Source organism: Nilaparvata lugens, chromosome 11 (genome assembly GCF_014356525.2).
Source record: "Nilaparvata lugens isolate BPH chromosome 11, ASM1435652v1, whole genome shotgun sequence".
Classification (NCBI taxonomy): domain Eukaryota; kingdom Metazoa; phylum Arthropoda; class Insecta; order Hemiptera; family Delphacidae; genus Nilaparvata; species Nilaparvata lugens.
This window is the reverse complement of record NC_052514.1, coordinates 2,750,151-2,764,320: the sequence shown is the minus strand read 5'-3', so window position 1 is coordinate 2,764,320 and position 14,170 is coordinate 2,750,151. Positions and strand designations below refer to the sequence as shown.

Below are 14,170 nucleotides of genomic sequence, written 5' to 3'. Positions count from 1 at the left end.
ATGTAGCATTGATAATTAATTAACAAGATATTTCATCTTTATTATTATGAAAATTCATTATGAAATTATTGAAAAGTATAATTTTTTACTTAATAGAATACAACTGATTATTTTAAACGAGTATGAACCGTTAATAATATCATACAACAATAAACCTGTATCAGCAACCGTCCATAGAAGGCATTGACAAGACAGAGGATCGGCAACGTTGCTCTCCTATCTTTCTCCACTGCCATTATAACATGGACCGCACCATAGTCGTTTGGAGATTGTTAATATCCCAAAGGGGTAAGAAATAATGTTGTGTTATATTACAGAGGTGAACGTTTTTTGTATTGTTCAGTACATTCAGGCTAAGGAAGTTTGTTGCTGCTATATAGAGACAACAAAATCAGTTCCAAAATACAGGTAAGAAAAACAAATCGTATAAATTTACACAGAACCTACACACTTGAAAGTTCAAACCGTTTTGTTTCCACATAACTGAACACTGTACAATCTTGTAGAAGTTTTAATACGATAATAGCTTTACATGTTAACACAAATTCCAGAAGAGAGATTCAGAAAACTTCATGTTATTTTAGCGTTTACAAGCTAGAGTTTGTATCTTATTTTTAGTGTTTTTTATACAGTTTGAAAAACAGTTTTGAGTTTTCTCTCCATTCACTTTTGGGAGGAAATTTATTGGAGGAAACAACAACAATAATAATAATAATAATACTGGGGGTGATGCCCACATAAGCTCATAGGCTTGTGCGTGGGTAATGAGTGAGAGGGATGATGATGAGAAATGACGACTACTTTTTAGTTAATCTGGATCGACGACTTATTGTCTCCTCCGAAAGACGGGAGATTTATTTATGCAAGATCTATATAAAATAAGATTGATTCATTCACTCCATAATTCGAATCCATTCGCTTGAATAATAATCTTATAGCTTTTACAAATCGAGAAAGCAATGACACTATAATATCATTGAAATGCAACATAGAATAAATATACATGTGGAACGGAAATACTGAAAGATTCAGGATGAGTCATACAGGATCATGTGGGCGTTTTGCTGTCTCTATTGAGATGTTAGTCTTCCAGTTCTTTGTCTCCCATAAAATCTTACCTTCATATACCACTATACACCATATATATATACACACACACACACATCTTTGACAATATACATGTAACTATCTACATAAATACATATACATGTATGTTCGCCCAAACCTCAACATTATACAATCACAATAAACAAGATAAGAAAAAGAAATCGGATTGAAGAAACTAATAAACTCTGGTACCGTGGAAAGAAGTCAGATCTGTCGCGTTGTCTCTAGTTAGAAGGATTGTAAGGATCATAATTAAAAAGATGCGATCTTTTCAAATGATTGAGGTCTGTGGATGGTATTATAATGTAATTACTAACTAGAATAATGTTGTGGCTTACAATGGGGAGCATACAGGAAACTAAATTGTCGTTTAGCATAAATATAGAGGTGCATTTTAGAGGCTGCAATTACTATTGTGTTCAGATAGACGTTAATTTTTGAATGTGCTTTGTGACATTATCTCCTCCTCTTCTGTTCCTCCTCTCTCTTCTCATCGTCCTCCTTCTCCTCCTTCTCCTCCTTCTCCTCCTTCTCCTCCTTCTCCTCCTTCTCCTCCTTCTCCTCCTTCTCCTCCTTCTCCTCCTTCTCCTCCTTCTCCTCCTTCTCCTCCTTCTCCTCCTTCTCCTCCTTCTCCTCCTTCTCCTCCTTCTCCTCCTTCTCCTCCTTCTCCTCCTTCTCCTCCTTCTCCTCCTTCTCCTCCTTCTCCTCCTTCTCCTCCTTTTCCTCACTCCTTCCTTATCCTAGCGAAGTAGCATCCCATTTCAAGTGTGAGGGAAAATAACAATATCGTCATAGATCAACAAAAAATTGTCACCCCTCCATAATATATCGTTTTAAATGTTTTAAATCACAAATCTAAAACGTTGGATTTGAATTTTTCATAGACCAATCATCTTCAAGACAGAAAAAGTGCCGGATGCACAGAAGTCGGTTAATTTTAACCGTTATTAATTCCAGGAGAACCAATCAGAGAAGCCGTCTTTTTTAAAATCCCTTCTCTGATTGGTTCTTGTGGAATTAATCACGGTTAAAATTCAACCGACTTTAGTGCAGCCGGGCCCAAGTCTATCAAGATATTTGAGTTTGAATAAAAAGTATTGAATCAATTCGATTATCCTCTACAACATGAAAACTGCATAATAAATTCAGAGCATGCATCCACAAGCCATCCAAACTTAGATTATAGCCTGCATTACTTTAGACGCGGGAGGTCTACTAAACCTACTTTGTGATAATAAGCCCAACATGTAAAATCAATTTTCTCCCGAATTACTCTAAAGTTGGTTGTAGAATTATTATTGACAAGCCTTGCATCTCGTATAAGAGCCTTGTAAGTGAATAATTTGATAATCAATCTAATGAAATAAGTTTCTTGGATAGAGATGCAGTTAATCGATGCACAAATTGATGCAACTAATTGCTGTTGCTACACAAAAATGCAACTTGCATTTTGCCTCGATGTAGTAAATTGCTTTAAATAACTACGAATGGAAATTTTTTAAAAACATTAAAAAAATTGAAAATATTCCCACTACATGAAAATTGTTTACTTACGACATTACTAATGATAATGGCATCATGACCGAAGCATGTCCTAAGTAAACAATTTAAAAAAATGGTACCTACTTAGATTTTAGATTTTTATTTCTACACGTAAGGTGTTTACAGCGTCATCATCTGCATAACTAGAAAGTAGAAACAGAATAAATGATAGATTATTGATTATGAGCTACGGTAGTTGCTCGGAAGTTACACATATTAACTTAACTATTAGCATTCTACAAACTCCATCTTTATTAGAGACTAGCAGGAAACCCGTGCTCCGCAAGGGGCTATTTTGAAACTTGAGAAACTGAAAACTTGACGTTATGAAATCTTGAAGAATTGAAAATAGGCCTATAACCATCCTCGGTTAATATTAAGAATCTATATGCAAAATTTTAAGTTAATCAGTCCAGCTGTTGAGACGTGATGATAGGCTACGTCAAACATAGTTTTCCTATCCCATACGTGTATAAGCCAGTTCTTTACTTTATTATGGTATAGATCTCTCTTCACAATACATTTTATTTTAGAAATTTAAGATATCATCAAGATCAACTTTGAGACGCTCCTTGATTTTATACATTGGAAATTATTTTTTTATAAACGAAGGATAATTCGATAACATAATATAACATAATTATATTTAATTATTGAGAAGCATAAACATGTTTTGGAAAATTACTAGAATACAAACTTTAACTCACAGTTCGAACTTCACTGAAACAGTTCAATTTTATTAATTACTCAGTTTGACGAGTGAAATAAGTTATTTGTGCAACTAGTGCGCAAAATGACAGTTTGCGCACCGAAAGAAACGTTTACGACCGAGCCGTAGGCGAGGGCGGAATGGTTTCTCAAGTGCAGCAAACGAACTTTGCGCACGTATTTCACATTAAATTTTTCCTACAGTTACCATTGAATATGAAACATGGGTAATTATGGGTAAAATTCCCTGAGATCCATCAAATGTTTCTCTGTGTAATTTTATTATTAATAAAAACCTTAATTTATTTAAAATTGAATAATAATAATTGAATTATAATGATTAGTAATTCAATTGGAAATTTATCTGACTGCTCGAAGGGGGATTATGTTATGTAAGCATTGAAATGACTATAATCAAGGCACATAATGGCAAGGCAATGCTGTTCTCCACTGCTATTATAACGTGGGCCTCACTATGAGTGTTACCAACTTAATTTTGATTTTCCTGCACTGGTGCTCCATATAACCTACTAACTATTTTGCGTTGTCATGCTGCAAATCTGGAGTACGCAAAGTACTCACTTTGCGCACTAGTGCGGAAAAGTGATTCTTTGCAGCCTGCAATCAGTGCAGAAATGGTCACTTTTCAAGGTATCTGTGGGAAAAAAAAAAAAATATATATATATATATATATATATATATATATATATATATATATATATATGGTATAATTATCTCAAAGGAGTATTAATATTGACTACTATTTATTACCCTGCTCATACAATCACTGAACTTTTTTCAATTGAGTTTTCCATTATCAATTTATTCATTCAGCACCGGCAGTTTCTAAATTTGATTTATCTTGAAATTCTATCATCCAGCTCTTAGAACCTAATTTTATTCTGTATTCCCTATTGAATGGAGCCATAAAGAAAAGATAGTATAAGAAGATATCCCGTGGACGTCTATGTTCCAAATTAGAAACCGATTTTTTGTTAACTTAAGCCGACTACTATCGACCACTGTCTATTACAGTTTTGTTGGGGTGAGAGTGTATAAAGCTGCCTCTACACCAAAGTTATTAACAAAATATTTATTTCTCCGTCCTTATAAATTATATTAGATTAAACGGAGCTTGTCAAACACATATATGCACACATTTGTATGATAAGTTATGTCCAATCTAATAGAATCTATAAGGACGGAAAAATAAACTTTTTGTTACCAACTTTGGTGAACGGTACAGTATGATGGACAACCAGGCCTGGTTTCCAAGGATTACATAGCTTCAACAAAAACAACTACTAGGACCATTGGCTTAGGCATAGAATAAAACAATCTTAGTATAAGTTTTCTCTGGCTTGAGTTAACAGTGGAATTTGGAACAGAAACGCCTTATACTATGGAATATATTCTCATGCTATCTTTTCTTTATTATTGAGCCCTGTTGATTTTGATACAGCACAACTTTTTATTTCTCATTTAATGTCTTATTTTATTTTTTTATCACGTTCAATGTGTTCAGCCCACTTATACAACCACCAACCTTTCTTCATTTTATTCTCTATTGAATACTATTATCCTTTTTACACTGTCACAGTTCCATTCCCTATTGAATCATAATTATCTCCCTGTCTATACCCTACAATTTTATTTCTTATAAGATCGTATCAACCTGTTCACACTGTCACAATTCCTATTAAATAATAATTATTATCATCCCGTCCATACTCCACGATTTTATAGAAATAATTCAAGCTTTATTTGTAAAAAACTTGAATACATTTCCTATAAATTCTATAGAATGAATAAAATCCTAAATCTAGAGTACCTTAAAATGATATATTTTGCTTTTGTACAATCGTTAATTCAGTATGGTATAATCGTTTGGGGTGGGGCCTATGAAATCCACATTACCGTAGTGATTTATTCATAATAAAAACAATATTAAATAAATCCAGGCTGTATCCAAGTAAATCTGTATTTGTTGATTTCAAAGTTTTGACAGTAAGACAAATCTATTTCAATGGACTCTTCAAACATATAGTTAAAAAATAAAGATAAATTCTGTAGGATTGATAGAAAATTTCACAACTTAAGACCAGACAGTTTGCTAAGGTATATTGTTCAAGATTCTAAGTTGAGCATGTTGAGAAGACAGTTATTGATGTTCATGAGCTCTAGATTTATTAATATAATTCCATTTGATATTCATCAAAGAGTAGATTTTTAGGGAATAGAGGCTTGGATTAAGGAAAAGTATTCATTTTCCCTGGGACCTGAATGGTGGTAATATATGGTAGCTTATATTTATATATTCTTCAAAGCAATCTGTATTTTATTTTTTGTAATTCCTGAGACCTGAATGGTAATCATATTTTTCATTTGATCTCTGTTTTGTTTTAGTTTTTCCTATTGGAAAATCTTGCTTTTTCTCTCTCAAAATTTGTTATCACTCTTTTGTTTCTTGATTTTTTTGCAGTGATATGAAATAGTTTCTTCTTGTCATCAACTTAATTTTGTATTGTGTTATTTTTAGTATTCATTTTGAATCTGATTTTTTGCGACTTCCATCAGCGGTCAAAGACTTTTCTTTTGCTAGTGGTGCCTGAAACAATTTTTAGTTTTTTTAGTTCTGGGTAGTTTATTTTATTTTTTCGTGATAAGTGTTTGATTTATTAACCTTCGATTTGTTACGTTGTTAAATTTTGACAATAAAGAATTGGATACCATGAATTTATCTCTTTATTAGATCGTATTAACCTATTCACACAGCCACGATTTTATATCCTATGCAATAGCATTACCCTGTTCATACAGCCACTTATAAGTGACAGGATGGAAGTTGAACTCATCAGGCAACGACATATGCGTCCGATTCAGAAACGGACTTTCGCTCCACTTGAAAACTGGCAACATCGCATCGGTGCCCGTGCTTGGTCCCGAGACCGCAACAAACTTCAAATCCTTGAACAGCTGACTGTTAGTCAACTTTGCATCTGTCGCTCCTGAACTTTTGCGCTCCTGGACACCTGATCCTGTGGCAGGATTCAGGTCCTTTCGGGAAGATATAGCTCCTGCCGCACTGTAGGGAGGTGTACAGTTGCAAACTGCAAAAGGATCCTTGGTGAAATCGTTGGATCTCATCAGTTCCATGAAAGTGTCCATATCGTGAACGTTTCCCTGGTCTCTAGCGAATATTTTAGCACGGGGTGCGTCAGAGTGGGAATACCAAGTACCCTGGGTCTCATACATGGTTTTATACCCACTCATCTCGTAAACCTCGGGGAAATAGGGGATATTGAAACTACCCCAATACCCTTTTTCGACCAACACGTTTGTAACATCTTGGTTTTTGAAGAAGAGAGGCATTTGCTCGCTTACCCAGAGCGCGCCACTTTCTAACGGTTTTCCTTTTTTGAATTTGTTGTAGTCGAAAACCATCCACTGGTTGTTGTAGGTCCCACTGTTGTATCTGGCGAAAATTCCGTGCCAGGTTTTGCCGTCTTTTGCCAACCGGTTGGCAATCATACCGCGGAATTCCTCCCAGACTATATTTTCCGGTTTGATGCCTGCATAGATTGAATGGTTGTATACATGGTTAGTGGTTTCCATGACGGCCAAACCTGAAATATTGAAATCAATCATTTATTCCACAATATAATATTATTACGAAGATCTATAATGATATAGTGAGGTCCATGTTGAAATGACAGGGTTTGCTTAGCAATGGTATTGCTATCCTTGTCTATCATTCAACAAAGCGGATAGCGCTATCTCTTTCTTGCTTTGCTCTGTTGCCAGATCATTTTTCAACAATATAGAGTTGATAATTAATCAACAAAATATTTTATCTTAATTATGAAAATTCATTATGAAATTATTAAAAAATATAATTTCTTGCTTGATAAAATATAATTGATTATTTTAAACGGAAACGAACAGTTACATCAATAAACCTGTATCAGCTACCGTTCATAGAAGGCATAATATTACATCAATAAACCTGTATCAGCTACCGTCCATAGAAGGCATTGGCAAGACAGAGGATCGGTAACGTTTTTGTCCCATCTTTCTCCACTGCCATTATAACGTGGACCTCACTATAGCTATGTTTACCTTGTTGTCAATATTTGCAGTAGCAGAAGTCTTTGGGGTGATTTACAGCATTCAATTGGGATTTTCGTGTAATAGTTATTCATCTAGCATTTGAATAAATGCAAGCTCCAATATTCATTTCCATCTGTAGAAAGTAGGAATAAATACATCACAATCATCACCAATAATAAACTGATCATTAATAATTAATTCTCGCCACTTCTCCATCTCCAATGCCTTCTATAGTATCTATAGTATATAGGTAGCAGTGATTCTAGTTATTCCTGTGCATCTGTTATAATATTTGACTTTATCTTGAACCTATATAATATAATCCTATATTTTAGAGAGAGGAATATTAGTGGGCTCTCCCGTTTGCCTCTTGCCATATAATTCAAATATCGGGGACCGAGCTTCGCTCTGGTGTACAAAAGGATGAAAAATTCATTATAATAATATGCTTAGTTCATACAGAAATTTTCTATCTAATCACAGTGAATTGAGATTAATTACCAGAGGAATGCAAAAATTTCCCTCACAAAGGCCCGGTTGCACAAAAGCCGGTAAAATTTTAATCCTGAATAATTTCACGTGAACCAAATCAGAGAAGAGCATTCCAAAAAGATGGTTCTACTGGAATTGATCAGTATTAAAAATAACAGGGCACTAAGTACCTGATTGGATGATTACAAAAGTTCAACAGCTGAGTCATAATTTTGACACAGTCCCACACACATGAATTCTCTCACTCACGAAAATTGAATAATAAATTATCCTTTCAATGTCCTTCAGCGAGCTTTCACAGGAATGAGACCTTTTGCAATCGAACTTTTATATTATAAACCTACTTCTGAATTTCGTGAGAATCATTAGAGCCGTTTTCGAGATTCGGTATGATACAAACATATAAACATCTAAACATATAAACATGTAAACAGAAATTGCTAGTTTAATAGTATAGGATGATTTATTGGTGATTTTGTACAAATCGATGTAGGCCTATAAATAAATATAATGAATAATAAACTAATCAATTTCGATTATAATTATCATGAACAAACCTGAGGAGATGAGATAGAAATCGTCTATGGAAATAATAGCACCCGGATAGGATGACATGGACATCTCATAGCCAGGCATTAAAGTTGAGTCCTGTGGTGATGTACGGTAGCGAAACACGTACTTCTTCAGGATGCGCAGCATTTCTGCGTACTCGCCCCACGTCACGTGACCAAAGTAGATATCGCTCCAATCTGGCATGATCTTGATCAGTGCTGAACAGTGGTCTGAGTCTGGAAATGATTTTATTCATTCTTTATTGATTCATACAATAAGTAGATCTACATCATCAAAATGATGGTGAGAGAAAAAATGAGGTAACCTTGTGCTATTCCTCTCCCAAATTTTGATAAGGTTACACATAGTCCAGAATAGGTTTAAGTCTTGTGTAGTGAGATCCACGTTATAATGGCAGTGGATAAAGATAGGAGGACAACGTTGCCAAACCCCTGCCTTATCAATGCCTTCTATGGACGGTAGCTGATACAGGTTTATTGATGTAATATTAACTGTTCATTCTCGTTTAGAATAATCAAATAAATTAATTGAGCAAGAAATTATATTTTCCAATAATTTCATAATTGAGATGAAATATTTTGTTAATTAATTATTAATTCTATATTGTTGAAAGATGATCTGGCAACAGAGCAAAGCGAGAAACTGATAGCGCTATCCGCTCTGTTAAATGATAGACAAGGATAGCTATACCATTGCTAATCAAACACTGCCATTATAACGTGGACCTCACTATAGCTGTTCACTTCACAAAATGTTCAGTCCTTAATTATTACTTCCACATAGGTAGTAAATTTTCAAATTTAATTTTTTTAAAACCAATCATAGAAGAAATATTTCACATTTCTTTCACAAAAAAAATATACACATATTGGATATAAAAGGAACGGAAAATATAGGAAGTCAATTGATAAGAGTGAAATTGATTCATTTTTCCACCAAACAATGAACAGAGATGGGCAGGACATAGAACGGGAAAAAGAAGAAAAAAACCAAGTACTATGAAAAGGCTTCTATAGACCTTGAAGAAAACAATTCTATTATCAAACTGAACTGAGTTTATCTCTATTATCAAGTTTTTGTTCAATAAATTGAGTGCATGTCTCTCTAATAACACAGTAATCTAAATTCTATATTTCTGTAATGTTCTGGAAACTAAACAGAGCCCCACTCTGCACTAAGATGATTTCTCATTTTTTATGAAAAATTGTCAGAGAAACATTTTTCTCAAGCATATAGTCTCTATCCACTGTACTCTATAATTATAGTGAGGTTCAAGTAATAAAGACAGTGTTTGATTGGCAATGGCATTTCTATACTTGTCTATCATTCAACAAAGCAGATAGCGCTATCTCATTCTCGCTTTGATCTGTTGCCAGATCGTCTTTTAACAATGTGAAATGAATAATTAATTTAAAAATATTTTATCTTCATTATGACATTATTGAAAAATATAATTTCTTGCTAAATAAAATATAATTGATTATTTTGAACGAGATTGAACCGTTAATATTACATCAATAAACCTGTATCAGCTATAGAAGGCATTGACAAGACAGAGGATCGGCAACGTTTTTCCCATCTTCCTCAACTGCCATTATAACGTGGAACCCACTATATTCATTCGTGTTTTCAATCATTGGTGTTATCAATTGATTTATTAGTTGAATAAAATCATAATATCCATTAATTTCTGTAGTACCACTTGATATTTTCATTGAATAAAAGCACTTATGTAATTATTATAATATAATAATTATATTTCAAAGACCTGGGTATAGTTGAGGTCTGGTTTCAGAGTTTGAAGTCGCACCTGATCAATTTAATATTAATTACAGTATAACCACATTGGATTATTTCCATCAAAATCAAGGAGAAAAATCTGGTGTGGCGCACTCACACCTCTCCTTGCCAAAAAATTATGTTTAAAGAAGCCTTTTGATAAGAAGCATATTGATTCTTTATTGATCCATACAAGTATTCATATAACTACATCATCAAAATGATTGGGAGAGAAAAACTAAGGTAACCTTGTGCTATTCCTCTCCCAAATTAAGAAAATCTGGTGTGGCGCACTCACACCTCTCCTTGCCGTTATGATAATTGATCACCTGACGCTAGTGTGCACGCGCATCTCAAGTCTACTTATAAACAAAGATCTGAGCCAGCTGGTGACAGGACAATAACGCTGGAGACATACGAGGTTTGCTATCTCTTCATAGTGAATCATTTAATAGAATCAACAGTTGCCAACAGTTTGCAATTTAAACAAAAAATTTCGAGTGGAAAAGATTGAGCATGGAAATCTCTACAATTAATGTTCAGTAACATTTCCACCTAAAATTGAAAATAAGCTCGAAATTCCAGAAAAATGTGATTATCCAATTGCAAACTGTTGGCAATTGTTGATTCTATTATTGATTCACTATGAAGAGATAGCAGTCTCTAGCGTTATTGTCCTGTCACCAGCTCCAGCTGGCTCAGATCTTTGTTTATTAGTAGGCTTTAGTTGCGCGTGAACACTAGCGTCAGGTGATCAACTTTCATAACGGCAAGGAAAGTTGTGTGAGCGCCACACCAGATTTTTTTTTGGAAAGCAATACTTTCCTTACCTATGGTAATAGGGCAAGGAAAGTAAAAAGAGTTTTGTATTAATTTATCCCGCTGATTCTCTCCCAATCATTGATTTGATATTGTGATTGTGGAATTGAATAAATCAATTTCCATGTAACTCACAACTCACATGACCTGAAGACTGATTTTAGGCAGCCGGGACCAAGGACTTGACGTGTCCATTTTAAAACTACATGAATGAATGATTGGAAATTTGAGTAGTTTTCTACCGACTGACTGAAACCTTTGGGATTCTGGGAAGACAAAGTATTCAAGAAAAGTCAGGCTTGGTTGCAAAAAGCCTTTTAGATTTTAATCATGATTAAATTCCACAGAAGGTTTTACTTAGAAGAGGGTTTCTCTGATTGGTTCTGGTGGCATTTAATCGGAATTGAAAGTTAACAGACTTCTGTGCTACCGGGGTCAGTAAGATAGTTTATATTACCTGGAATAGTAGAGTTGAGATTGTTGATAATCTGAATATCTCCAACTTCAGTCAAAAGATTCAACCACATGATATCAGCTAAACCCAATTTGTCATGTTTAGTATTTGAGTTGTAGCCTTCCTACAAAATAATTGAATATTCAGTATTCAAGAATTAATTATTGAATGAATTTCTCTGAATATTTATTCAGAAAAATTCATTGTAATGATCGAGAAACTGGAAACTTGGTAATGTTATAATAAATGTGAAAAAATATAAGAAATGTGGAAATTTGCAATAAGAATGTTAAACATTGTGATAATTCTATAATATGATAAAATGTCTTCTTAAAATGTATGAATGCAGGGCTACTTTCTTTTATTTATAACATAGAATTATAGTAGGTACACTTTGAAATTAACAAAAAAATAAATCAAGAATACAAATTATACCTATGTATAGGTATAACTATGTATTCTTAATTTATTATTTTATTAATTTCAAATGGAACCATTATTATATTCTGTGAATAGATTAAATCTCTATACATCATCCTTAAAGCATGTTTTTCTGCTTATTTATAAGTTCTAAAAATAGGACTTATTGAATCTCCAAGTTTAGTTGGCTCTAGATATTTTTTGACAAAATATATACGAAGAGTTGTAAATTTGAAGATATCCGGTCATATATAAGCTTGCATAGAAATAGTGAGATTTCGTCCAATTTTTGCATATTTTTCTTAATTTTCTCAACTCAATTATATTCATAATATAGGCATAATATCACTAGTGACCCCCAGGTTTGACGAATTCGCTCATGAACGGTTTTATTGATCTCTGAGATCCGCAACTTGTAATTACACAGAGTTGGTGAGAATTGTTATGAAAACATCGGAATATACATTTCACAAGTTAGTATGATATTACAGTAGTGAGTTAAAAAAACTGTCTGTGTGACAACTGCCAAATAATAGCATCAGCTTCTTCAAATGAATGGAGAAGTCACAGAAATAGCATGCAAATAATTCCAGCTGACTGAAAAATAATGAATAAAAACAATTTTTTTCCTATGCACTTTCAATGTTATTTTTATACCCTGAAAAAGGACGAAGAAGTAAGTCAATTTTGTTGTCCAATGAACTTGACCTGTAAAATGATTCCAAGAATTTGTGTTCTAAATTTGAAGCTGATTGATCAATTCTTTCTAAAGTTCTTGTGGAACATACAAACAGACAGAAAATGACTTCGGGCTCTAGTAAGTCAAAAGTGAGAACTTCGCTAACCCTCGTTCAATTATCTCTCAAATTGGATTGGAAAATGAAAGAATGTATTTCTCTACTCACCACCATCCCATACAGCTGAACATAAAACAGCTTAAGCTGATACCAGTACGTCTCGTTACCATTTTTCTCAAATTTCTCAGTTATCCAAATCGAGTTTTTCTCGATAAACTTGTTGATTTTATCACAATTTTGCCTGTCATCCTTGCACCAATCCCTCACCATATTATACCACCGACTGTAGATCAAATCAGCTGTTAGAAAACCTTCTAAATACCCCGCATGGTAGGCCTGAGACACGCTGTCGAATTTTATATTAGTCTCAATTTCCAAATACCCGAAGCCGGTTCGGTTCACTTTGTTATCGAAGTAACCTCTGGCTGTCCAAGAGTCCGTGCTTTTCGCGACACCCTCTATAACGCTCACAGTTTTCTGGGCAGATTTTTGGGTGAAATAAAATGTGTTGGGACGGTGAGCGCTGGCTTGCACCATGCAAAAAGTCAACGAAATAAATTTAAGAAGCATTTCTGAAACGTAAATATATCGCAAACACACTTGTTGATAGTTCTAGCACTTAGACTCCGAGTTGAGAAGAGAAAGAATAAGTTTATAGGGTTCAATTTGATGAGAGAAAGAAGGAAAAAAAAGAAACTGAAAACAAGGAAAATCAATTTAGAACAAAATCAAAGTTTTGTGGACCAGGTCTATCTAACACTAGCTTTCGATAGAGGTTTTCAAAACCTACTGAAGACTATCTAACACAAACTCTCGATAGAGAAGTTGAAAAACTACTGAACTGATTTATCAATAACCGCTGAGATCAGAGTTCAATAACACATTAAAACCACTAGCGATTGTTCGAACAGGTCTATAGAACAAACGATTCCTCTCTCAAACTACTTTTATCGTTATTTAATTATGATAAGAGAGTTCCCCCACTTGAAAAGTATTAAATAACATGGAGGAAACTACAGTATTTGAAAATAATTAGACCAATTTGTGTCTGAAAATGTGTTTCCGAAATTATTTATAGCGTTGAGGAGGACGAAATGAAAACGGTTTTTGAGGAAAATTTAGTAATTTTAACAGGAAAAATTTGTGGATTTGTCAAGTAATTGTGGGAAGAACATACATCAATATTGACAATTCATCAGTACAGTAGTTAAAATGGTTAGTTTTAATTTGAAGTTGGGGAAATACAAGCAGGTGATTTTCATAGAATTGTAGACACCAATTATTACCTAAAAATTGTATTGAAGAGATAATGTGTAGTGTAAAACTAAAAGCTTACTACTTATCAGGTAGTCTGTTCTAGTTTTCAAAT

The 14,170-nt window shown here is 33.8% G+C and overlaps 1 protein-coding gene across 1 annotated transcript; it reads right to left on the bottom strand.

The window, feature by feature from the left end:
* Positions 1 to 5,324: 5,324 nt before the first annotated feature.
* On the bottom strand, positions 5,325 to 13,716 carry LOC111054574 (putative phospholipase B-like 2). The gene is made up of 4 exons (XM_022341624.2): positions 12,910 to 13,716; positions 11,588 to 11,708; positions 8,517 to 8,747; positions 5,325 to 6,983 (listed from the first exon to the last, which is right to left on the bottom strand). The coding sequence occupies exons 1-4, from the start codon at positions 13,369 to 13,371 to the stop codon at positions 6,148 to 6,150; spliced, it is 1,650 nt and encodes a 549-aa protein (XP_022197316.1). The 5' UTR covers positions 13,372 to 13,716; the 3' UTR covers positions 5,325 to 6,147.
* Between the last annotated feature and the right edge of the window lie 454 nt (positions 13,717 to 14,170).